Here is a 24,437-nt window from a genome sequence, read left to right as displayed (position 1 = left end):
GGGTCATGCTCTCCCCACCCCGAACTCCCCACCTGCTACGCACCTGGTCCAGCACGCACGTCCTCCTGCAGGGGGTTACTGATTGTCCCTACCAGCCTGTGAACTATGGACCGTGTCCTATTCATCTTTGGAATCTGGCACAGAACCTGACCAACATCCACAAAATGAAGAAGTAACTCTCTGAAAGACTGCCAGATCCCCAAGATGAACCTCAGCTGGGGAGCCCCAACCCCAGCCCCCAGAGCAATGCACAGGGAGACGCTTGGGGCCACTCCAGACCTCCAGTGTCTGTGGCTTCCCTTCCAAGTTCTAACCTCAAGTTCCCTAAAGAAGAGGCTCCAGCAGGCCGGGAAGAAGGTTGCAGTGGAACGAAGTCTCTGAGGGTGAAGCAGGAGGAGGGATGGCATGTCCCTTGTGGGAGAGCTACTTAGGTCCAGAAAAACCATCAGGGTGGGCACAGTCATCCTTGGTTCTGGCCCCAGCATCCTGTGTGATTCTGAGCAGAACCCTGCTCCACATCCTGCTCTGGAGTGAACCAGGCCTGAGTGTCAGAGACCTAAGCAGCTGGTATCTTCTAGGTCCCTGAAGTTCCAGGTAGGGAAAGAGCATGAGATTTGTAGGCAAAGGAGTGGCTCTAAGCATTTCAGGTAACTGTGAGCAGGTGTTTTCCTCTCTTTGAGCCTCAGTTTCCTAATCTGGTAAATGGGAATGATTCTATGGGAGTTAGGTGAGGGCCCGGTAATGAGTAAGCTAAGACATCAAGAAACACTCTCCCCGTTTCTGAGCAGTCCACCCCTTTCTTTGGTGGCATACCATGGTCTTCACCTGCCTGGGTCAAAATTCTGCCCACCCACCCCTGTGGATGCCAGCACTCCCTCCTGCCTTGTGCTGAGCTGGTGCCCAGGATGGGGACCATTGTACACCTTCGAGCCTGTCTATACACATCAATACACTCAGAAGAGCCAGCCAAGAGCAGATCCTTTATTCATTTCTCTTTTTTCTTAAAAAAAAAAAAAAAGTATTCCTTCGGTATAAAAAATAAATATTTTAAATATGACATTGAATAAATAAAAATAATCTGTCAGTATGAAACATCCCCACAGGGTACATTCATCAAAGAGGAATTTGTTATCCAAGGCCAAGTCCTTTTCAGCGGAAAGCAGGAGGGAAACTTCTAAGGCCACATGGTGGGCCCACTGAGCCAGCACGTGGACCCTGATGAGGTGGGGAAATGGAGATACATCTGTACCATCTGAAGAGAAGTTGCTACCCTGCTGGATTCTGGGGCTCCAACTCGCTATGCCGTGTATTCTCTGGTGAGCCAGCTATGCAGAGCTGGGTTGCTTGGGTCAGGGTGGATGTCCCCCAGCCAGGGACAAAGGGGAAGACAAGGAGGACAGGGAGGAGAGACAGTAAACTAGCAGTGCTTTTCTGTTTACATTTTTAAATAATAAATAAGGGCCCCAATAGTTCTCTCTTGATAAATTACAAAGTGACTGTCTTGCCCTGTCCTCTGCCTCTGTCCCAGGGATGGTGTGGCCAACAAGAACAGATGAAAAAGGAACAAAAGTACAGCTCTCCAGCCCAAAACGCTGTTTCACACAAAGGCTCCCTGATCCAGTGATGCTGCACAGCCTTGATGCTGACAGCCAGTGCTAAAGATGTGCCGAGGGGCTGAGTCCTGGTTGAGTCCAGGCTGGGCAGGAGGGCGTCACGGAGCCAGTGGCTGTGGACAGCAAGAAGGAGATGCTCTGCTTCCTGAGCCCTCAGAGGCTGCTAGGTGGTCCCCGCACAGCATCTGCATCCGTGGGGTGGCAAGGAGATAGGAGGGCCAGTAGCCCCCCAGCCATCGGAACAGTGATTCTGGTTTTCAGACACATGTGTCTTTCTCAAGACCCAGCTTGGGGAAGTGCAGCTAACTCCATGCCAAGTCCAAAGGAGCAGAGGGTTAGGAGGACAGCCTCTGAGCCCTGGACAAGGGTGAGGTGGCCCATGTTTTTGAACGGTCACATCTTCGTCTTGCTGCCGGGATGGACAACTCCTCCCCGCCCCCCCCCCCCCACTGGTCTCAGGGTCTGCCCACCCACCATCCAGGTAAAGTGCTTAGAGAACAAGAGAGAAAGGTGCAAAGTGAGTGTAAAGTACCGAAATTAGTACCATAATCTTGAACTTGGAGGACTGCCCCACTCAGGCCCAGACCGCTCACTCTGAGCAGCAGCCATCCCTCCCCTCTCTCAGACTAGAGGGCGTTTGTCTACTTGCCTGGCTCCAGCACAAAGGAAGGGATCGGGTTCCCTGCCTGGGATCCCAGACATGGGTGGGAGTGGGAAGGAGGTGGAGCAGGAGGGATCACAGCTTCCTGGTCTGAATCCCAGGCATCTCAGGCCTTGTTTTCCTCCTCTCAGAGCAGGGGGCAGCTGCTCCCTCACCACTGCCCCAACTTCCCGGGGTCCAGCCAGGCCCCTGCACCCTCTGCGGGGGTTTGGGCCACCTGAGGAGCTTCCCTGCCATGTGGGAGCATGCTGGGTGAAGGGGATTGTTCTAGGGCCCCTCAACTGCTAGTTCAGAGGTAGGGTGGGGGCAAGGGAACAGTGACAGGGTGGGCTGCTAAGACCGCCTCGTCCACTGCTCAGAGAATGATGTTCCTTGCTGTACAATGCCAGTGGGACACCAGCCCCCTGGAGCCAAGGCAAACAAGCATCTGGCTACTCTGCCTGGGCCCTGACTCCCCTAAAGCGAGTCACAGTGGGACTGGGGTTACATAGCCAGGCCTCCTGTCCCGACCTGGGCCTTGAGTTCTCTCAGATCCTGACACTCCTCTGAGCTTCACCACATTCCACTTGTAACATCATCAACTTCCAGACCGGGTCTGCTAAGCCCTGGCCCTGGCTCCTGTGTAAGGATCTGGCATAATAATTCTGTTGAGTAGGGAGCCAAGGAAGGGGAATTAACTTTGCCATTGAAAGCACCAATAAGTTAATATAAATAGGATAACATAATAAATAGAAATTAAGCTGGATCACACACACAGCATTTTTGGACCCCAGACTTCCCTGAGATCCTGACCTCAAGTTCTGCTGTCCCCTCGCACTAGGGACCAGAGGCCATCTCAAGTACCTTTATGTGACCTCACAGAGCCTCCATGAGCCTTGGATATAAACTGCTCCTCTGAGCCCTCCAGTCCTTCTCCTAAAGATCCTGCCCAGGAGGAAGACTCTAGGGTGTCCCCAGAACCTCCTCACCTGACTTCACAACCTGCCCCTGCCCTGCCCACCTGCAAAAACCCACCTCCAGGTGACTACCAGACCCTGGCTGTCCCAGGCTGCAGGGAAGACAGCAGGGACAAGGAAGATGAGCCCACCAAACCTTCTAGGGTCTCTCCTTCTGGTGTCTTCCTTGTTCCCAAGCTTGAAAGTGGCTTTTCTGCTTCCCAAAAAGCCAGCACACCAGTGACCTCCTTCTAGAACCTTCCACCTAACAGTCTTTAGGCCTGAGCTTGAGAGAAGACAGCATTCCACCCCAGACGTTCTTTCTGTCTTCCACTTAGCAAACTTCTGGAGGACAAGAAGTCCTCTGGGATCCCAGCCCCTCTGGCCCACCCTGGTGTCCACCAAGACTTCCAAAGCCTACCCCATAGGGCAGCAAAGGCACAACAATGGTCATTTGCTGGAGGCTGCTGTCGCACCCTGTTATGCCTGCTACAGATAACCTGTGCAGTTTGCTTACTGCACAAAGTAAGCAAGGGGCCAAGAGGACAAGAGGGGGCAGAAGTCCAGCCCCTACCCACCTTGTCAGTCTGACACCCTGGTTGCCATCTCCCAGAGGAAGGGGCCCCTTCTTGGAGTTGGTGCTGTATATAGGCCCTACCTATGGAAGTTTCGATTCTGCTCGGTTTCATCACAGCCCACCCAGAGTGGAGTGGGCCAGCCAGGAACACCTTGGGGTCTGCCAGCAGCCCCCATTTTGGTCTAGCATTGCCCTTGGGCCCTGGCCAACTTTTGGGAGCTCCCCACATCTGGATCCTGATCCCGAAATCCCTTGGTTCATGGCACATTTCAAGACATCCCGCTTAGAAGGCCTGGGTCACCACTGCAATGACCTGCTTGTACTTCCCTAGCAGCTGACAGCCCAGCTTCTTCTTCTGGAAGACGTCCTTGCCCGAGGTGTCAGGGCCATACGTCACGTCCACATGGGCCACGTGGTACTTGCTGCATAGGCGGCACTGCACGTTGCTGAGGAGGCCCCGCATGACATCCGCGGTGGCGTTGAGCTTGCTGTGGAGGCTGAGGGCATTGGGATTCAGGATCTTCTGGTCCCGGGTGATGTTGCCCAGGGAGGAGCCCATGTATGCGATGATGCGATATAGCTCCACCAGCTTGGCCTTCTCCGTGCCATTAGGGTGGAAGGGCGGGAAGTCCGTCACATTGGGACCACACAGCTTGTCCAAGTTATTGGGGAATGGCTCCCCCTGGGCTGTGTACTGAGGAGCAGAAGGACAGAGAAGTCAGGGGTCAGGGTCCTAATCCTGCCACCAACCTTCTGGACAAGTACTTCTGGCCTCAGTTTCCCCACCTGTGACATGGGGACCCAATTCCTTGCCCTGTAGGCATCTAGAATAGTCATCAGAACCAGAAATAATTCTAGTGTGAGTGCCCTTGCTGAAGAGCAAGGCCTGCACCATGCGAATGGTCATCATTATCACTATCATGATCATAGGGGACAGAGAAGAAAGCACAGCACCTCACCACACACATGCACATGCTTGCTTCCGCTGGCTTCGTCACACTTTTCTTAGGGGTCCCTTCATGCCCAACACTCATAGCACACTGTCTACACAGTGCTCTGAGATCCCTGCCTGCCCTCCACTTGCTCATTGTCAGCTTCTTGCTTTCCTGAAAGACTAGAAATGCTGGGACCCTCTTTGCACCCCAGCTCAGCCCTCACTGACAGGGCACCTCAGAAAACCGTAAGGAAAAGGCCTCGGAAGTCTGGCATGGTCCAACCAAGCCCCCTCCCCACTCACTCTCTGTTTCTAACTCCAAAAGGGTCCCTTCAGCCCAGGGCTCAGGTGACATTGGCAAGCCCCCTTTGTGTACCCTCCTCAGTGGCCCAGGGGTGACTCACATAGAGAATGAAGAGGGCGTTGGCACTGCTGTTGAGCTGTGCCAGTTGATTCCTGATCTGGTTCATGAGGTTGCTGTGACATGGGTGGCGTGTGGTGCAGGTGGTGTTGACAGGGGTGATGGGGAGGGGGCTCCCTGCCCCGTGTTTCCAGTGCAGAATCAACAGCAGGGGCACAACTCCTGGGGACAGGCAGGAAGGATCCATGAATAGAAAGGTACGAAAAGGCACACCAGGTTGGACAGGGCGCTCAAGTGAAAGGACACATATCCCTCTCATTCCTGTAGCTGTCTTACCTGGACCCTGTTTTCCCTCCATGGCAACTCTGTCTCCCTCTCTCTTTCTGTCCCTCCTTACTCTCTTTTGGGGGGGTGAGGGGGAGACAGAGGCTCACTCTGTCACCCAGGCTAGAGTGCTGTGGCCTCAGCCCAGCTCAGAGCAACCTAAACTCCTGGGCTCATGTGATCCTACACCCTCAGCCTCCCCAGTAGCTGGGACTACAGGTGCCTGCCACAACCCCCGGCTAATTTTTCTATTGTTGGTAGAGATGGAGGTCTCGCTCTTACTCAGTCTGGTTTGAACTCCCAAGCTCAAGGGATCCTCCTGCCCCAGCCCCTCAGAGTACTAGCATTTCAGGTGTGAGCCACTGCACCTGGTCACCCTGCTCTCTTCTGGGATGAAAGAACAAGGGGCAGGACACCAGCTGTTCCCATCAGTGGGAAGCTGGGGAAGGGGAACAGGTGGATCCCAACTTCCCAGACTTTCTCTCAGGAAGGCAAATGCTCCAAGGTCTCCTGGCCTCTCTCCCTAGGCCCAGTAGGTGCAGGACAAAAGAGGCTCCCCTTTCTACCTTCCAGAATGGGCTGGTTCCTAAGCATGGCTTCCTGCCCACTGGCTCATTGAAGCCTAAGTCTCCCAAACGAGGTGTCCATGGGCTCCCTGGGCCAGCTTCCCCTTCATTCTGCTACCCTACCCTCCCCTTCATTCATTTGCCCTTCCCCGATGTGGCCATTCCCACCATGTAGAACCCTCAACTTCATCTCTATTCTGCAGGTCTGTCCCCACTCTCCACCCCAAACTGTCATTCAAAACTTCCTGCCACCTCAGCTCTGGGCAGCCCAGGACTCTACATGCTCATCCCTCTTGTTTACTGTTCCCTTGCCCCAGGCCCCTGGGTTAGAGATCCAGGGGTCTCACATGCCACCCCCTTACCCAGCCTTGGGGAGGAAGAGGAAATGGTGCAGGAGGAAAGACAAAGGGGAAAAGGTCACACCACAGGCAGCCAGGTGGGTGGGAGGAAAGAAAGTGAAAGGTGACAGGGAGCTGGGAGCTGCATGGGCCTGTCTGGGCTCACTCCTCTCTCCAGGGCAACTGGGGGAGATGGGGGGGGGTGCCTCCCCCTCGCCAGGCTCCCTCAGACCAGCTTTTCTAGGACTAAGCTGAAGGCACCTGAGGGTGGCAGGGACGGGTGGGGGGTGGGGGGGCAGTGACCCTTGAGGCTGGAGATCCCTAGCCAAGATCCCTCTGCTGGAACAGGAGGGCTGGTGGCAGCCGCAAGTCACTTCTCCTGGGTCCCCTGTTCATCTCAGCATCCTCAGACACTGCTCAGGCTGGGAGGTGGCTAGGGGATCCCCTCCATACCCCCATCTCACCTAGTGCAGACCGCACACTATCCAGGCACGAGCAGACGGAGGTGGCACCTGCTCCAGTCCCAGGCCAGAGTTTGCGAGCTGCTCAGATGGCGCACCCCTCCCAGGGAGCAGCCCAGGACGCAGTTGGAAAAGAGAAAGAAGAAAGAAAGAAAGAAAAAGAAAGACGCAGGATGAATCCAGGAGAAAGCAGAGAGGGAAGAGCAACACGGGAGAGTGGCGGGAGGGAGGAGGAGGAGGAGGAGGAGGAAGGCTGCAGCTACCCCCTCCCACGCTGCCAACCTGCTGGCCAGGCGGGCGCGCGGTGCCCGAGACCATGTGGCTGCACTCGCTCCCGGCCGCCACCCAGCGCCTCCGGCGGCCCGGGCGCTGCGCGGGCGCCCCAAGCGTCTGTGTGTCTGCAGCGGGTGGGTGTCCCGATCGCACTCGCCAAGTGCCCCAAGTTGCCGCCACCTCCCGCTGCGGGGACGCGGAAGCCGGTGCGGGGCGGGTGGATTTACCTGCCGCCAAGACCTTCATTATGGGCTGGACTCCAGAGGGCCTTGGAGGAAATCTCGGATGCCGTCAGTTTTCAGAGGTTCATGCTCAAATGGGGAATTTGCCTGATTTATATACTGGAGCCTGTGTTGTAAGAAAGAGTACAGCTATATTTAGCCGGGATCCCCAGTGCAGGAAGTCGTTTGAGGTGCAGCATCATAGGAAATTATGAATGAAAGAAAGTGAGAGTGAAGGGGGAGGGGGGATGAGTGCGAGAGGGAGGGTGGGGAGAGCAGACTTTTTCCCTCTTCTAAGAATCTGATTGATAAAATTATAATGAAGCCTTCGACAAAATGCCCTGCGGTTTTCCTGAGTGGCTTGCCCTGGGACTGTTTAAAGATGGGCATGTCAGGGTGAGGGGGCCCCAGGCGGAGTCAGCAGGGTCCCCAGCAGTGGTCGCCCCAGATGGCCCTGACTCACCTGGGTTTGGGGAGTGAAGAGACACTGGACAAGCAGATGGAAGCTGGCACCTGTGGCCCCTTGACTGGGGGGCTCTGGGGGTCAGCGGGAGCAGGCAGGCTGGGGCTTGGCTGAGAAGGAGGCTCCAGGAAGAGGGGCTGGGGCCAGGCTTGGACTTTGGACAGTAATAAAGCAGAACTGTACATGGGTGCTGGACGCCACCCCAGAGGAAACTTGGTCCAACTTGCCCATTGTACCGGGCAGAGGGGCTCCAAGGGGAACGCATTGCCCAGAACCCCAGAGTGTCAGCCTCGGGAGCACCATCAGTGTGCCTGCACTGCTGACCACTGCTGCCTGGGCTAGGAAGGTGTAGGGTGCGGGTGGGGTAGCTGTGACTTGGTTCTTTGAGGACAGTCGGCAAGGGAATTTTTGAAAAGGTGGTCCAGCATTTTTCATTCTGAAAGGGACACCCAAAGCAGAGACTGGGGGAGACTTGGCAAAATCAGACCCTGTTTTCCTCCGGGGGATGCTAGGGGGTAGCTAGGAGAACTAAAACATGGTCAGTCCCTCCCAGACCTGCCTTGGAAGCCCCTTGGAGCTCAGCCTTAGAGAATGATGGCAGCCCCCAACAGGTGCTTCTGGAAGTCACCATTTCCAGTGTCTGCCACTGCCAGGCAGATTCCAGAATGAGGAAGATGGGCAGGAAGGAGTGGTGGGGAGCAGGGCAAAGTGGGTGCAGCCACTCCTCCTCTGTGAAAGGCGATAAAAAGTAAAACCAAAAAAACTCCATGAGGTAAAGGAGTGCTGGCCACACACAACATGACTTACATCTGGGGTCATGCTGCTGCCTAGCCCCCACTCCCACCTAGTACCAGAAGATGTCTCATTCTGCTCCGGCCTGACCCTGACCTAAGGTCAAGGTGGAAGAGTTAGTTTTCCAAGGCCAGGGAGCTCCTGCAGCCTTGCTTGACTCTACCCCTATGCCCTCCTCGGCCACCCTCCATGCCCCCGATCCTGCCTCTTGCCACATCCCAGACCTGCTCAGCCACTCGCTCCTCCCTCATTGTGCCAGGACGAGCCTTTGTGCCCTTGAGCCCTCGGAGCCCTCGTGCCTGCTGCCCCCCCCCCCCAACAGATCCTGTCCTATCCAGGCTCTTGCTCCTTCATGCTCTCCCTGCAGGGCCTCAGATATGGGGTGATAAGAATGGCACTTCCCAGCAGGAAAGAGGCCAGTAGAGCCTTCCTGCTTCCTGCTTCCCTGCATCTTGTCTCTTCCTTGGGGGGCCGTGGAGGGCCCACCCCCAGGAAGCCCACCCTCCTTGGCCTAGCTCAGGACATTTCAGCTCACCCACCCTTTTCTCCCCTCCGCCCCAGCATCTCCAATACACGGACTCTGGATCAGTTCCACCTCCACACTGCCCAGACCCCTGTCACCTAACTAGGCCTGACGTGGACCCTAAATCCACGTGACTGGGGCCCCACTGTGGCCCCTTAAATCCACATGACCAAGGCCCCACTGTGGATCCTTAATTCCACACTGTGGCCCCATCCATGAATCCCCCTGTCCCCCCCGCACCACCCTTCTGAGTGTACTTCCAGGATCTGGCACCACTTTCTGCCTCCCCAGCCCACATCAGCCATATAATCCACCCCCAATCTCCATTTAATCTCAGCCCCACCGCACACAAACAGGAAGTGAGGACAGGATCTAGAAGGCACGGACACCCCAGCCCTGACGAGCCCCTCCCGTGCCTCAGTTTCCCCTGTCACGGTACCTGACTTGGCTCGTGCTCCCCAAGTGCTCTGGGCCCCTTGGTACCCCAGGTCCAGCCTCCCCCTCCTATTCATGCCCAGGCATCACCTGTGCCGGGCCTTGGGGAGGGAGGCCAGGCAGGGTCTGTGAACCGCAAGCCTGTGAGCTGCTTGAAACGTGGCTGTGGCCCCCTAGGAACCAGCCGCCCAGGCTGTGCTCCAGGCCAGCTTTGGTCTCTGGGAGTTTGTTTCCTCCCCTCCCTCTCTATGCTGCTGCTCTGTGTGTGTGTGTGTGTCCCCCCAGCTCCCTCACACAAGGCATCCTCCCTTCTTGGCTGCCTGCTCCCAGGGTCATAACCCCAGGCCCCACCCTGGAGTGGCAGCCCCAGTTCAGCCCCTTCCAGCTGTGACTTCATCCTCAGCATGTCCCAGGCTTCTGCAGACTGGGCCTGCTGGGAGTTTGACCAGCCTCAAGGAGAGGAAGGACAGTTAAGGCCCACATAGGCCCCCCGTCAGGCTGGACAGGGGCTGCCAGGCAAGGGCCCAGAGGTGCTGTCTCTGAACACTCACTCATTTCCTCTCTCTGGGAAGTGAGCATGTAGGCTGGTCCCTGGCCTTTGCAGGGCCCCGCAATGGTCTCTCTTGTGCACACTGGCACTGGCCCATGTGGCCACCCAGCCCCTCTTTTCCTGCTGATATTGATCTGCCATCCATAAGTCTCTTCTAGAATGTCACAGCTACTTATTTTTCAGGTGGGAAAACTGAGGCTCAAAGAGGTAGGTGAAGGGCTTGCCCAGGGTCACACACAGAGCTAACAGTAGAGCCAAGTCTGGAGCCCAGGCCTCTGGCTTGCAGGGCACGGTGATCCCCAAAGCTTATGCAGGGACATGTAGGCTGGCTTCTTCTAGGAAGCCTCCCCTGCCTCCCACAAGCTCCTGTCTGCCCTGGCCTGCCTGCTATTGTTTTAAGTGAGGACAAGTCTTATTCCTCGATCTTTGAGGGATTGAATGGAGTCTGAGATTGATTTGTACTCTTGACAGCACCTGGCTCAGGGTTATACCGAGAGTCCATGCTAAGTATTTTATGAAAGCATTTTATAGTTTCCAAACCTGTCTGTGCCAAATCTCTCATGGAGAGGAGATAGGGAGGTCTGGTGGCTGGAAGTATGCACTTGGCCTCATTCAAAGCCAGGTTGGAGCTTTTTGGCTCTGCTAGTTAGCAGCTGGATGCCTTTGTGGGAGTCAGCACTTCCTGGCCTCAATCTTGTCATCTGTGAAATGGGAATCATGTTACCTACGCATCAAGTTTGCTATGAGGGCTCAGGGCTCAGCACAGCTCTGAGCTCCCAGTGAGCCTTCTCTTTCTCTGTGTCAGCACTGATGGTATGGACTTCCCTGTGAAGTGGGGGTTCTTGTCCCCATTTGACAGATGAGGACACTTGGGCACACTCAGAGCTAAGACCAGAAGAGCAGAACAGTGGAAGGACCTCTCAATCCCCCTCCTGTCTCAGGGGCACCCCCAGAAAGATCAGACAGATCAAGGGGGGTTGGCATGGCAGTGTGGTCACTGCCCCAAGGCCCCTCACCACCCCCATCCCAGGCCTGAGCTGAGGACAACAGCTGACCCGGCCTCACCGCCCCCAGAAGCTGATTCACCCCCAGGCCCCATCTGAGAAGGAAGGAGACACAGCTCTGCTCAGAGGGGCTTGAATCACCAGACGCCCCCTGCAGAGCCCCATGGGGATGAGGGGGCGGGAGCCAGCCCCCTGCCTGTCTGTCTGTCTCTTTCCTGGGCCCTGGGGCACTCAGGAGAAAGGGCCCCATGGCAGTGGCCATTGGCAGGGGTTGGGGGAGGTCCCCTTACAGTCAGGCATCCTGTGTGGGCAGCCAGCAGCAGTTACTCACCAGGTAAGCAGCTCTCTGGGCATCGGGGAATTCCCCAAGACCAATGACCCAGAAACTGAGCACTCCTGGGCACCCCCCCTTACTGCCCAGACCAGGCCCCCCTTCCTGCACCACCCTTTCCCTGTCCCCAGCTAGAAACTCAGTTCTGTGAAAACCCCACCAGCAACAGCTCTCAGCCCCTTGCTTTGTGGCTCCCACCTGGGAAATGAGCATACTCAGATGGGCTTGGGTAGGGGACTGGGGCCCAGAAAGTAGGTCCCAAGTCCAGGACTAGTGAGGGTGTCAAAACAGATAGACATAGCCCAAGCAATTGGATGTCTTGTCCCTAAAGGCAAAAACACCTCAAAACCCTTGAGGGTTTGCAAGTCAACTTTGGGCCATGTAAGGTTAGATTGGTGGTGGCACCAGGCAGACTTGGGTTCGAATCTGCCCATACCACTGACCGGCTCTGTGGTCTGGGGCAGCTCACTTTTTACCTCCGAGCCTTGATTTCACCTCTGAAAACAGAAACGCTATAACAGCAGCCTCATAAGGCTGTCCTGGGATGGGAAGTGGAAAATGGAGATAAAATACAGATGCTCAACACATGACAGCTGTTCTGATAAGAGTCCCGCGTGACCACAGAAGGGGCTCCAACACCAGCCTGAGTCTAGCAGTCAATGGATCATAGTCTCAGAGTAAGGTCGGAGCCGGGGAGGAGAGGGAATTTAGTGGTCTTTAGAGGAGCTTCAGGAGTGGAATGAGTGGTACTTCCCTCACCTCGGAGCCTTGCAGAGCCCAGCTGTCTTTCGGTGCTCATGAGGTCCAGATGCTGGGCCTGCCCTTCCTTACCTGCACCCCAGCCCATCTCTGCAAAACCCAGCAATATCCCCTAGCACCAAGGAGAAGCCAGAAACAACCCTGGCCTCCTGCTAGCTGCCCTCATCACCACCCTGACATGTTGTTCCCTTTATTTTGTGACTGGAATCAAAATCAAATCAGAGTGATCACAATTTTTTCCCTTCATTTCTGACAGAAATTGCAAGGGAAGTGGCAACCCACAATACCCTGATGTTGGCAGGGCCAGAGGCCTGGCCAGTGTTACGTGGGGCTGGTCCCCTGAAGGGCTCTGCCCTCAGCATCACCACCTGTAGAATGGGTTCCTGCCACCCAGATGGTCGACATTTGGTGGGTGTGAAATTCTAGACTGCACCAACACTTTTAACTCCCCTAGGCTCTCTCTAAATCTCGAACTAACCCCAAACTGTCAGAGATAGAGAGCAATGGTCATGGATTTGGTTAGGGGGTTGCCTCTGGTACTTCCAAAAAGGAAACAGAACAGCAGAATCACAGAGCATTGCCCAGGTTGAGGGCAAAGATTGCTCCATGAAACATTTTTTCCTGGTATCTGTACATGTTGGTTTTCTGCATCATCTTCTGGTTGCAAGGTGCAGTGTGTTTCTTACTATGGGTTGTGGTCAAAAAATGGGGGAGCCTCTGGTATCGATGATGAAAGCTAGGCCCAGAGGGGCAGAGGAGTGGACTTGCCTGAGATCACTCAGCTGTTGGCAGATGGAGCTCCAAGCTTCCGTTCCAGCTCCAGACAGGCCAGATGTGCCGCAGGGCTGGGAGGGGTGGGGCAGGTGCTGCCCCTGGGTGGTGGGCGGGGCCCGGTCTCACCCTGTGCCACCCTGTGCCATGACAAGGCCCTCCCAGAACCCAGCCTTTCACCATCCACTCCCTTCCACAGCCTCAGACCCCTGGGCTCTCTGCCCTGCCCCATCCCACCTGGGTGGGGACCATGGTAGTCACAAACCTTTCCTCCCTCTGCCACAGGAGCCCTTCATCTTCACCACAGGGTGCAGGAGGAGGAAGTGGCCACTGCCCACCTTCCCAGGGCAGCCCGAGGGCCAGAGGCCCAACCTGTGGTGGGGAGCAGGGTCTGTCTGTCTGACCGAGACTGAGTGGACATTGGCCTGTGTGTGTGTGTAGTTGGGTGCCTTTGAGTGTCTGTGCACGCCTATGTTCAGCTGTGTCTGGCCCTGTGTGTCTTTGTCTCTGTGTGTGTGTGTGTGTGTGTGTGTGCAGATATGTTTACACTGTTTGCTTTGTGCAGCTGGGAGAAAGCTAGACCGTGCATGTGTCTAGCTGACATTGGGAGTCCTCTGCATGGTTGTGTGACACCAGGGTGTCAATCCAGTGCAAGCTCTGGTCCGACCCCGTGTCTGTGTGAGTCTGTGTGGGACAGAGGGTCTTTGGGCATGAGGGCCCTATAGGTGGGAGGTATAACCCCTGTGCATATGTGTGCCCCGCCTGTGTCTCCAACAATCTCTGCTCCTCACCCTCCAGCCCCCGCCCCTGGGAAACATGTGGCAGCCTCACGTCACAGGGCCACCAGCAGCTAGTTTCCTCCTCACCCCGCTTCATCCCCCCTCACACGGCCACCCTGACTCTTGGCTCAGGGACAAAGCTGATGTCAGAGCCAAGCTGACAGCTTCCTTCTCCCACTGGATTTTCCAAAAGACAGAGAGACCACAGCACGGCTCCTATTAATTTCAGGGCGGGTGGGGGGTGATGTGTCACTCAATGATTTCCTGAACTCAGAGGCAATAAACAGAACAGGAAGCAGCCCGCGGACCCATTCAGCCTGAAACTGGCTGTGCAGAGGTGGGGCCTGGCCTCCTCTCCTTCCCTTCCCCTGAGCCAAGCTTACTGGGCCACCCTGACCCGGTCCAACACCAGAGGACCTGAGAAATGTTCTGAGGGTGGTGGGTGGGACAGTGATGGGAGGCTCAAGGCAAGTGACAGAGATACAATGGTGACACTACTAAAGGAGTAAAGTGGTCCCATCCCGGAGTGGGGAGGATGGTGAGGCTGAGACCTGGTTGGGGTTGAGCACGCCTCTTCCCTAGGACTATAAGCAAAGATTAGCTTCCCAAAGTCCCAGGAGGGACAGGAGCAGGTGGGAAGCAGTTGGTGGGGAGTTGGGATTAAAGGGGACTGGTCTCCTCCTATATCTTCCTGGTGACCAGGCACCACACCCATTTCCCACCAGCCCTGCATCCTCGGGCCCCTCCAACCCTGGAGGAGCCTCCCAGACCAGCGTTGCACCCTTCCTGGGGCACGTGGCTGGCATGGCACAGGCTGCAAAGGACCTTGAAGAACCACAGTCCCACCCCTTCCCCAAAACAAAGCATCACAATGTACTTACCAGGGCCCCTGTGACCTCAAGCCCTAGCCCCCATCCTCTGAGGGCCACACTTTAGTTCTCATCTTACAGACTTGGAAACTGAGGCTCAGAGCATTGAATGATTTGTCTGAGATAATACAGTGTATAACAGAGGTGGTTCTGAGCCTCATGCCTCTACACCCCCACCCCCAGCCCCCAGCTCCCCAAATAGGCCTGAGGAGGCCCAGATATGTCTGGGCAGCCAGGCAATGTCCCAGTAGCGGGCACCTGGGGGGTGGGAGGGGGTCCTGCAGCCGAGTCACCCCCGGAAGCCCCTCCTTCTGCCTGGGCTAGCCACTCAGTGGCTTATCAGCCTCAGGACTCCATGACACAATTCCCACTCTGATCTCCTGCCCAGCTGAGCCTCCGCCCCCACCACACCCCTGGACCCTGTTTCCGTTTCCACCCTTTCTGGGTGGGACTCACGCTTGGCCCTGGCGTCACAGTGGGCTGTTGGGAGAGCCGTGTCTCTGCCGGACTCTCAGCTGTTGAGGTCTCTCCACTCTGGCCAGCCAGCCAGCAGCAGGGAACCCTCAGAGAAGGACAGTGACCTATGGCTCCCCACCCTCAGAGAGCCCACCTGCCTTCCCAAGTGACTCAACCTGGGAGAAAACCTACAGCCCATCAAAAATGGAAAAAATTGGAGCAGATGAAGCTGCATGGTGGAGGGAAGAAGGCTAAGCAAGCTCTGGACTCAGCCAGACCCCAGGTCCAGTCTGAGCTCTGCCACTGACCAGCTGTGCAACCTCAGTCAGGTGACCTCATTGCTCAGGCCTTAGTTCCAACCTCTACAAAATGGGTGAACATATCTGGGCCTCCTCAGGTAGTGGCATAGTCACAATAGTGTGTGGGCTGGTCACCTCTCTTGGATTCCCAGACAGGGAGTCAGGAATCTGGGCTTCCGTGCTGATTTGACTGTGAAAATTCCAGAAAGAGCTTTATAGAGTCTCAGTTTCCTTTCCTAGATTAGGCCATCAGTCTCAAAGGTCTAGAAAATACTTCTTGAGGAGTGGATTGGGGAGGGGTGAGGGATAGAGAGAGCTGCACAGGTTCCCTGAAAAATTGCTTCTAGGACTGGGGGAAGGCCAGGTACTGGACTTACTACCCTGCATTCTGCAATGCCCAGCCATCGTGCCCTGCTCCAAGCCACGGGCAGCAGCGCCCCCCGCTGCCCAAAGGGCAGCAGGCACCATGGCCTTGGCCCTGCCTGCCTGAGGTCCGCCTGCAGCCGGAGCCTCCCCCAGGACCAAATGGAGTTAGATTTGGGGACTTGAGGGAGTGAGTGGGGGTGCATGGGGCTCAGAATGGAAGTGGGCAGCTGAGGCAGGGGAAGGGTGCACGACTGAGGGGACTTGGCCACCCACTGCCTCCTGGGGGAAGGCCTGAGGACCAGCCACAAGAGGGCGTTAGGAACACACGACTATCCAGCTGAGGCTCTAGGGAGGAGGTGCAGGGGAAACGTTTCCTGTGGTCTTGCTGCCCCTTCCCACCTACTCTCTCCCCTAGCTCCACAGGGCACCCTTTATAGGTCCTCACAACAATCCTGCATGATGGGGATTACCATTTTCATTTTACAGGGGTACAAATCTAGACCCAGAGAGGTGAAATAAATCCCCCAGATCACACAGCAAGAAGGAAGCAGGGCAGAGACTCAAGCAAACCCAAGGCCAGGTGGCTGCAGAGCCTAGAGTCCATGACTCTGCCCTAGCAAGCCAGGTGACCCTGGTGTCTAGACCCAGGACCAGCTCTGGGGACAGTTAGTTTCTCCGCCTTCCTGGGAACCTCTCCCCAGTTCTTGGGAACTGCTGATGGCAAGGTTGGGGTGGAGCCCCTTCCCCAGTTATTTGTGCCAAACCCCTGATGCCAGCCTCCATGCAAGGACTTCACCTGTATTTTTCCTTTCTCTCCACCAGGATGCTATAGTCAAGTCCATGTTACGGAGCAGGTGAGACACAGAGAAGTCAAGTCCAGCACCGGCCCAAGGTCAAAAGCATAGGGGCCATGACCTTGATCTACTACACACCCCAGAGCCAACTATATGACTCCTCTCCCAAGAGAGACAGGGACCCTCTGCTCACCACCTCTTCATCTACAAGGCCTCCATGAGCTCAGCAACCTTCACTGCTCTAGGGTAAAGGGAATTTGAGGGTCCCTTGGGAATGTAGAAATCAGGAACATTGGAAGAGTGATTCCTCCAGGGTTGTACACAGCCAGGGTTCCAATCAAGGCCTCATTCCAGCTCCCTATCCAGCACTCTCCCCTCTGCCCTTTAACCCTTCCACGATCGTTAACCTCTCACGTGTCCACAGGACACTTTTACATCCAATCTCCCTCACTTTGCCTCAACATCCTCGGAGAGATGTTCAATGTTCAATTACCATGCCTATTACATATGAGGAAACTGAGGCCTGGAGAGAGTGCAGACTGCCAAGTCTCCCAATGCATGAGAAGGGGAATAATGTTTACCCTAGGGCAGGATAAATTTGGGGGCTGGCATTACCCCACGACTCTATCCCATTGGGAAGCCTACCGTGGTCTGTGTCCACGCACAACACTCCAACGTCCTGAAGGAGGTTTGCCAGGTCTTCAATAGGACACCATCGTCTTCAAGGCCAGGGCCCATCTGCTTCCCTCTCCTGCTGTCTCCTTTGGAGCTGGCTCCTCACCCCGCCCCCCACTTGACTTCCCGTCCAGAACTGGGTGGCCCTGAGGCTCCCCCACTTCCACCTCAACCCCCAGCTAAGGGCTGGGGACAGCAGGAGTATAGAGTCCCAGTTCTGGCCCGTCTGTGTCTGTGCCCGGTGGGGGCAAGTTCTTCAGGGTAGCAGAGGGGAGAAGCAGGGTCAGGGTGTGGGGAGGGGGCGTCTTTGTGGCCGACACCCCTGCCTGGTACTGTGTGGCGAGGACGCTAAGGCCTGAGTCACAGCTGACTGGGCCGCACCCAGCCTGCCTGGGTGACCCAGGCCGGCATAAGGCGATGACTGGGCAGCCCTCCGCATGACCAGCTAGGGTCGGCCTTAGGTGTTTTGACTCAGACCTGCCATAGGCCATGTGCACCACAGCCATCCTCCCCTTATCCCTTTGTCCCTGTCCCCAGGAGAGGCACAGGGCTGCAGCTGCCCCTGGACACGGTATCCCCAGGCCACCGCTCCCTACCCTGACACCCACCTCAGAACCCCGGAAGCCACCTTGTTCATCTGATCCACCCTCTGCCACAGGCTTCAGGGCCTCACCCTCCCAACCCCCTCCCTGAGACCTTTGCCCCTCCCAGAGCCCAGCCCTGGGGATGCCCCAGGAGGCTGGGAGCCTGGCCTGCTGCTGGGGCTGTGCTGGACAAGACCTCCTGACACAGCCATGGAAAGTAACCCTTCACTTAGCATTGGAAAGGGGGTCTGTTGTCACCCTGAGTCTAGCCCTGGCGTGGAGGGTGGGAGGTTGGGGGTGGTGGGGACAGAAACAAAGAGAAGCGCTAAGAAGAAAAACCAGCAAGTGGGGACAGGGAAAGTAAGAGGGAAAAGCAGAGAATACCGGCCACATATCTACACAGAAATAGCACTGCCGTTGTACCATTTATCTCCTGTCCCATGGGACACCTCTGTTACAGCTAGGAGGTGGCTGAGGCAACCCATTGTCCAGAGGGCAATGCTGAGGCCCTGCCTGGGCAGGTTACCCAGCTATCAGGGCTGGGGGGCTGGGCTCTGACTCATTCAGCTGAACTATAAAGTACTTTCTTGTCCCATGCTGAAGATAAAAACAATCAGGTTACAACTGGAGGACAGCAAAGCATCCAAGGCTGTTGAGGCCCAAGAAAGACCCAGGTTTGCAGCCTGGCTCTGCTGTTTCCAAGCTGAAAGATTGTTCTGTAGATAATACCCACCCGTCCCTCATCCCTGCCTTTTTCCTGCAATTTTCTGTGCCTTAAGGAATTTTTAACCCATGTGTGTTAAGAGCAGCCATTGGCTGAAAGTCCATGACTGTCACTCTGAAAAACTTGAAAAAGAAAACCCAGCTATGTGGGAAGAATCGACATTATTAAAATATCTATACTACACCAAGTGATCTACAGATTTAATGCAATCCCTATTAAAACACCAATGTCATACTTTGAAGAACTTGAAAAAAAGTTCTTCATTTTAATAGAACCAGAAAAAACTGCAAAGAGCCAACACAATTCTTAAAAATAAAAACAAACCCAGGGCAGTGCCTGTGGCTCAGTGAGCAGGGTGCCGGCCCCATATACCGAGGGTGGCGGGTTCAAACCCGGCCCCCGGCCGAACTGCAACAAAAAAATAGCCGGGCATTGTGGTGGGTGCCTGTAGTCCCAGCTATTCCTACTCTGGAGGCTGAGGCAAGAGAATCGCCTAAGGCCAGGAACTGGAGGTTGCTGTGAGCTGTGTGACACCAGGGCACTACCGAGGGCGATAAAGTGAGACTCTGTCTCTACCAAAATAAATAAATAAATGAATAAATAAATGAATAAAATTTAAAAAAAATCTGGAGGCATCACCTTCCCATACTTCAGGTTATACTACCAGTCTACAGTGATCAAGATAGCTTTGCACAAAAATAGAGACATCCATCTTAGAACAGAATAGAAAACCTAAAGACAAAAACAGCTTCATATCGCCAAAAGCATACACTGGGGAAAAGAATCTCTATTTAATAAGAGATTAAATAACCAGTGCTGGGAGAATTGGTTAGCCACATGTAAAAGACTGATACTGGACCCGCACCTCATACCACTTATAAAAATTGACTCATGATGGATAAAAGATTTAAAGCTAAGACACAAAATGATAAAAACTCTAGAAGAAAGTGTGAGAAAACTGGGCAGCACCTGTAGCTCAGTGGGTAAGGTGCTGGCCACATACACCAAGGCTGGAAGGTTTGCACCCAGCCAGGGCCAGCTAAAACAACAATGACAACAGCAACAACAACAAAAAAAAATAGCCAGGAGTTTTGGTGGGCGCCTGTAGTCTCAGCTACTTGGGAGGCTGAGGCAAAAGAATCATTTAAGCCCAAGAGTTTGAGGTTGCTGTGAGCTGTGATGCCATGGGATGACAGCTTGAGACTTTGTCTCAAAAAAAAAAAAAAAGAGGTGTGGGAAAACCCTTGATGATATTGACCTGGGGAAAGATATTATGAAGAAGATCCCATTGGCAACCATAGCAACAACAAAAATAAATAAATGGGACCTGATTAAGCTAAAAAGCTTCTGCACAGCTAAGGACACGACAATAAAGTACACAACTTTCAGAATGGGAGAAGATATTTGCAAGTTATAAAGGGCTGACAACCCAAATCTACAGCACACTCAAACTAATCAGCAGGAAAAGAGCAAACAATTCCATTTATCATTGGACAAGAGACATCAACAGAACCTTCCCTGAAGAAAACAGATGAATAGCCAACAAACACATGAAAAAATGCTCATCGTAGCTAAGCATCAGAGAAATGCACATCAAAACCACCTTACTATATCACCTAACCCAGTGAGAATAGCCCACGACACAACGTTCCAAAGCTGCAGATGGTGGCATGGGTGTGGGAAAGGAGGGAACACTTGTACATGGTTGGTTTGCAAACAAATATACCATTTTGGAAAGAAGTATGGAGAATCTTCAAAGAGTTAAAAGTGGACCTTCCATTTGATCCTGCAGTCTCATTACTAGGTTTCTACTGAGAAGAAAAAAAAATCATTTTACTATAAGGACATTTGCACTAGAATGTTTATCACAGCTTAATCCACAATCACCAAGATGTGGAAACAACCAAGTGCCCATCAACTCACAAATGGATAAATAAACTATGGTGTACGTATACCATGGAGAAAGATGGAAACTTTACATCTTTTGTATTTATCTGGATGAAGCTGGAGAACATCCTCCTAAGAAAAGTATCACAAGAATAGAAAAGCAAGCATGTACTTAATATTAATATGAAGCTAATAGGTGAACAAGTATGGCCCACATGAGAGAAAAACACAATTAAATTCAAGTAAGGGGGGCAGCGCCTGTGGCTCAGTGAGTAGGGCGCCGGCCCCATATGCCGAGGGTGGTGGGTTCAAACCCAGCTCCGGCCAAACTGCAACAACAAAAAAATAGCCGGGCGTTGTGGCGGGCGCCTGTAGTCCCAGCTGCTTGGGAGGCTGAGGCAAGAGAATCACATAAGCCCAAGAGCTGGAGGTTGCTGTGAGCTATGTGACGCCACGGCACTCCATGGAGGGCAGTAAAGTGAGACTCTGTCTCTACAAAAAAAAAAAAAAAAAAATTTCAAGTAAGGGGGAAGAGGGAGGGAAGGAGAGAGGGGAGATTGGTGTGCCTCCTGTGGAGATTGGCAGGCCTCCTGTGTGAAGGACTCAACTACACCTTGAACTTTACCTAACAAATGCAAACAATGTAACCTAATTGTTTGTACCCTTATATTAATCTAACATGTAAAATTAAAAAATAAACAACCAGCTAGGATCCCTTTATCTTCCAGAGCCTGGTGCCCACTCACCACTGCTATCCTGATTTTGTTCCCTCACAAGAGTCAGTGGAGGGAGGAGGCCCTCAGGGCATTGCCCCTGTGGGGGAAAACAAGAGTTAACCATTGTTATGAGAGCCCATCCCACTGCCTTTCACAATGGCTGATGTGGGGCCCCAGCCCCGGGCAGCACAGGCTATAGGGGGCAGATGGGTGATTAAAGGAGGGATTGTCCTGCAGGTGACTGATAGACACCACAAAACCCCCCTTTGAGCTTCCCAAAGCTCCAGGGCAAGCATCAGAGGTACCGGCACTTGAGGAGCTGAGCATTGTGTCAGGCACCTGTAGTCCCAGCTACTCGGGAAGCTGAGGCAAGAGAATCACCTAAGCCCAGGAGTGGAGGTTGCTGTGAGCTGTGATGTCACAGCACTCTGTCTCTAAAAAAAAAAAAAAAAGAAGAAGAAGTGGGGAGGAGGAAGGGAAAGGGCAAACTTGGTGGGACATGGGGGGTGAGTACCAGCTGAGCATGGAGGGAAGGGGAATTCAGGAAGGGGCTGGCAAAGCTGATGGGGCCTGGGAGCTTGACATGGATGCTCCAGGCAGTAGCAGGAATCCCAGAGGAGTTGTGAGCAGAGCAGAGGATGGGCGGATAGTGAGATTTTTAGACCGTGTCCAGGGAGCCACACCCTGGCTGGTGCTGGCAATGGGGGAAAAAGGGAGAAAGAAGGAGGTGAAGGCAAGATAGCCTGCGGGAGGATCGTAGTACTGAATGTGGTAGGCAGAGGGAGTGAGGGAGATTCTGAACCTTTAGTGGTGGTAAACAGGATGCAGAACAAAAATGTAGGGTTTGCAGGAGAGGATGATGAATTTGGCTTTGAGGTGTCCACAGGGCTCCCAGGAGACCATCCTGGTAGCTGGCTCTGTAGGATCTGGGCTTCCGAGGGGATGAAGCTGGAGATAGTGGTTTAGGATTACCTGCAACTATGGCTTATTGGGAATCACTATGGAGGTGACACGTCCTTATAGATGAGGCACCTGAGGCCCCCACAAGAGCCAAGCTCCCTCATCAGCTTCTCATTTGGAGGGTGTGGTCCAATTTGAAGCCAGCCTCAGACACTCCTCCTGGGTAGGAAGCAGGTAAGGGGCCAACCAGAGGTGGGGGCAGTCACTCTGGGCTTTCCAGCTCTTCTTCCACAGAATGAACTTTGCCCTCTCCGTGTGCAACCTCAGTGCCAGCCACAGCGCCCACTCCCCTTCCACTCTGGGAAATGGAGCATGCCTGCTGCTCAGTGTCTGCCACCTTCCACTCACAGCCTCCCAGCAGCCTGGCAGCAGAAATCCCCCTTCCTCTAGATGGAGCAGGGAGATATGAGAGCCAGCCCCCTGCTGTTACCAGCGACCTGGAGACAAAAAAGGCCAGGGAATGGGAGTGATCCCTGTCTAGGACGAGCACCCTGGTGGGTTCCTCAGTGCCTCATGTACCCTAGTGACACACTTGCCTCTGTCTTCTCCTGTGGGCTAGGAGGCTAGGGCCATCTGCCTTGCTCCTCCTTGAGCTCCTACTGTGTGCCAGGCACTGTGCTGGGTGCCAAGACAGAGGGGAGCACAGCAGATGCCACCTCTGTCCTCAGCAGCTCCAGACTAGTAGGGAAGGCAGTTGGTAAGGCAAACAACACACCCAGTCTGGGGCAGTTTTCAAAGAACATGTAACCAAGTTGCTGGGCACATGGGCAGGTGGGGAAGAATTGCTGAGGATGCACCCTGGACCTGAGATCTGACAAGGAAGAAAGTTAACTTGACAACAAGGACAGAGAACAGCATTCTAGACATAGGGAACAGCATATGCAGGGACCTTGTGGTAGGAGGGAGCCCCAGGCATTTCATGAGACAGAAGGTGCCATTGTGCTAGAAGGACAAGAGAGAGCCCAGTGCAGGCTGCAGAGGGCCCTTGCTAGGTGCTTGGCTAATAGATTGGGTGACACCAGGTAGCTGCCTAGACGATAGGCTAGCTGGGAGTCAAGGCAACTATCTTGCTCTGTGGCTTTTTTTTTTTTTTTTAGAGATGGGGTCTCACTCTGTCACCCTGCCTAGAGTTCAGTGGCATTATCGTAGCTCAGTGCAACTTCAAATTCCTGGTTCAAGTGCTCCTCCTGCCTTAGACTCCATAGTAGCTGGGACTATGGGCATGCGCCACCACCCCGGGCTAATTTTTCTACTTTTGATTTTAGAGATGGGGTCTTGCTATGTTGCCCAGGCTGATCTCAAACTCCTGGCCTCAAGTGATTTTCCCACCTCAGACTTCCAAAGCACTGGGATTACAGGCATGAGCCACCATGCCCAGCTGGACTCTGTGGCCTTAAGCAAGATGCTTCCCCTCTTTGGGCCCATGAATAAGTCAGGATGTGCTCACTCACTATACTCTGAGCCTTGAAGTTTGCACAGCCTTTGCCCTAGCTGTCCCATCTCCCCTTATGCATGTCATTCAGACCATAGTGTGGACGTCACCTCTCCAGACACCACCCTGACCACTCAGATTGCCTGGCTCTCTCACTTTATTACATAACCCTGCTTTATTTTTGCTGAGCCTTTGCTGCTCTCTCAGATGCTCCTATTGGTTCTTTTGCCTGTCTGTAGTCTGTCTGCCCCTTGCCCCAGACTTCTGTGCCTTCAGGGACTCATGAAATTATCAGCCAAGTTACAGAGGCAGATGAAGATGCTCCTGCCCTGGAGTCCCACTGGCCTGAATTCAAACTGTGCCTACCCCCAGTTAACTTGCTCTGAGGATGCAGGCAGGCCCGTTCAAAGTCTCTGAGCCTCAGTCTTCTCATCTGCAAAATGGATCATCATATCTGTTGCAGAGAGTTCCACACCAGGCCCTCCCCCACATCAATGTTAGGCCCTGTTCCTGTCTTGTCCTCAGTTCTGCCTGCTATTTCAGGAAGTGGGGGTGATCAGGCACTGATCCAGGTCAAGTTCATTTGGTTCTATGAGCCCTTGCCATGTAACTCTTGGCTCAGCATGTCATCGGCCTATAGGTGCCGGCCCTGGGCATTGTGAAGGGAGCCCAGTTTTCTGGGGGTAAAATGGGAACCCTAACTCCTTGGGACTCCCCAGGAAGCAGTTTCAAGCACATATCAGGTCACAGGCCCTGTCTGAGGCAAGAACTGTTATTCTTTTGTCCCTTTTATAGACAAGAAACCAAAGACCAGAGAGCCCAAGGTCACCCAGATAGAAGAGATGGGGCTAAGAAAGGATCTTGAACTCAGCCACATCTGTCAGAATCAAACACTGTGCTTCCACCTGCACTAGGTATCCTATTGCTCTGTGCCTTCAGGGACTCATGAAATTGTCAGCCAAGTTACAGAGGCAGACGAAGATGCTCCTGCCCTGGAGTCCCAC

General features: G+C 54.1%; 1 protein-coding gene across 3 annotated transcripts; it reads right to left on the bottom strand.

Annotated features, from left to right (window-relative positions):
* Positions 1-966: 966 nt before the first annotated feature.
* On the bottom strand, positions 967-17,746 carry LIF (LIF interleukin 6 family cytokine). Of its 3 annotated transcripts, none has more exons than XM_053589859.1 (4): positions 17,101-17,746; positions 7,271-7,391; positions 5,125-5,303; positions 967-4,480 (listed from the first exon to the last, which is right to left on the bottom strand). In XM_053589859.1, exons 2-4 carry the CDS (start codon positions 7,287-7,289, stop codon positions 4,070-4,072), a joined length of 609 nt encoding a protein of 202 aa, XP_053445834.1. In that variant the 5' UTR covers positions 7,290-7,391; positions 17,101-17,746; the 3' UTR covers positions 967-4,069. The 3 variants fall into 3 exon arrangements, with proteins under 3 accessions (XP_053445834.1, XP_053445835.1, XP_053445833.1); XM_053589860.1 differs by lacking the exon at positions 17,101-17,746 and adding an exon at positions 7,728-8,161; XM_053589858.1 differs by lacking the exons at positions 7,271-7,391; positions 17,101-17,746 and having other exon boundaries at positions 5,125-5,949.
* Positions 17,747-24,437: the final 6,691 nt, after the last annotated feature.

The sequence above is a fragment of the Nycticebus coucang genome, chromosome 4 (assembly GCF_027406575.1).
Source record: "Nycticebus coucang isolate mNycCou1 chromosome 4, mNycCou1.pri, whole genome shotgun sequence".
In the NCBI taxonomy this organism is placed as follows: domain Eukaryota; kingdom Metazoa; phylum Chordata; class Mammalia; order Primates; family Lorisidae; genus Nycticebus; species Nycticebus coucang.
Note: the sequence above shows the minus strand (reverse complement) of the source record. Positions and strands in the feature narration are given on the sequence as shown.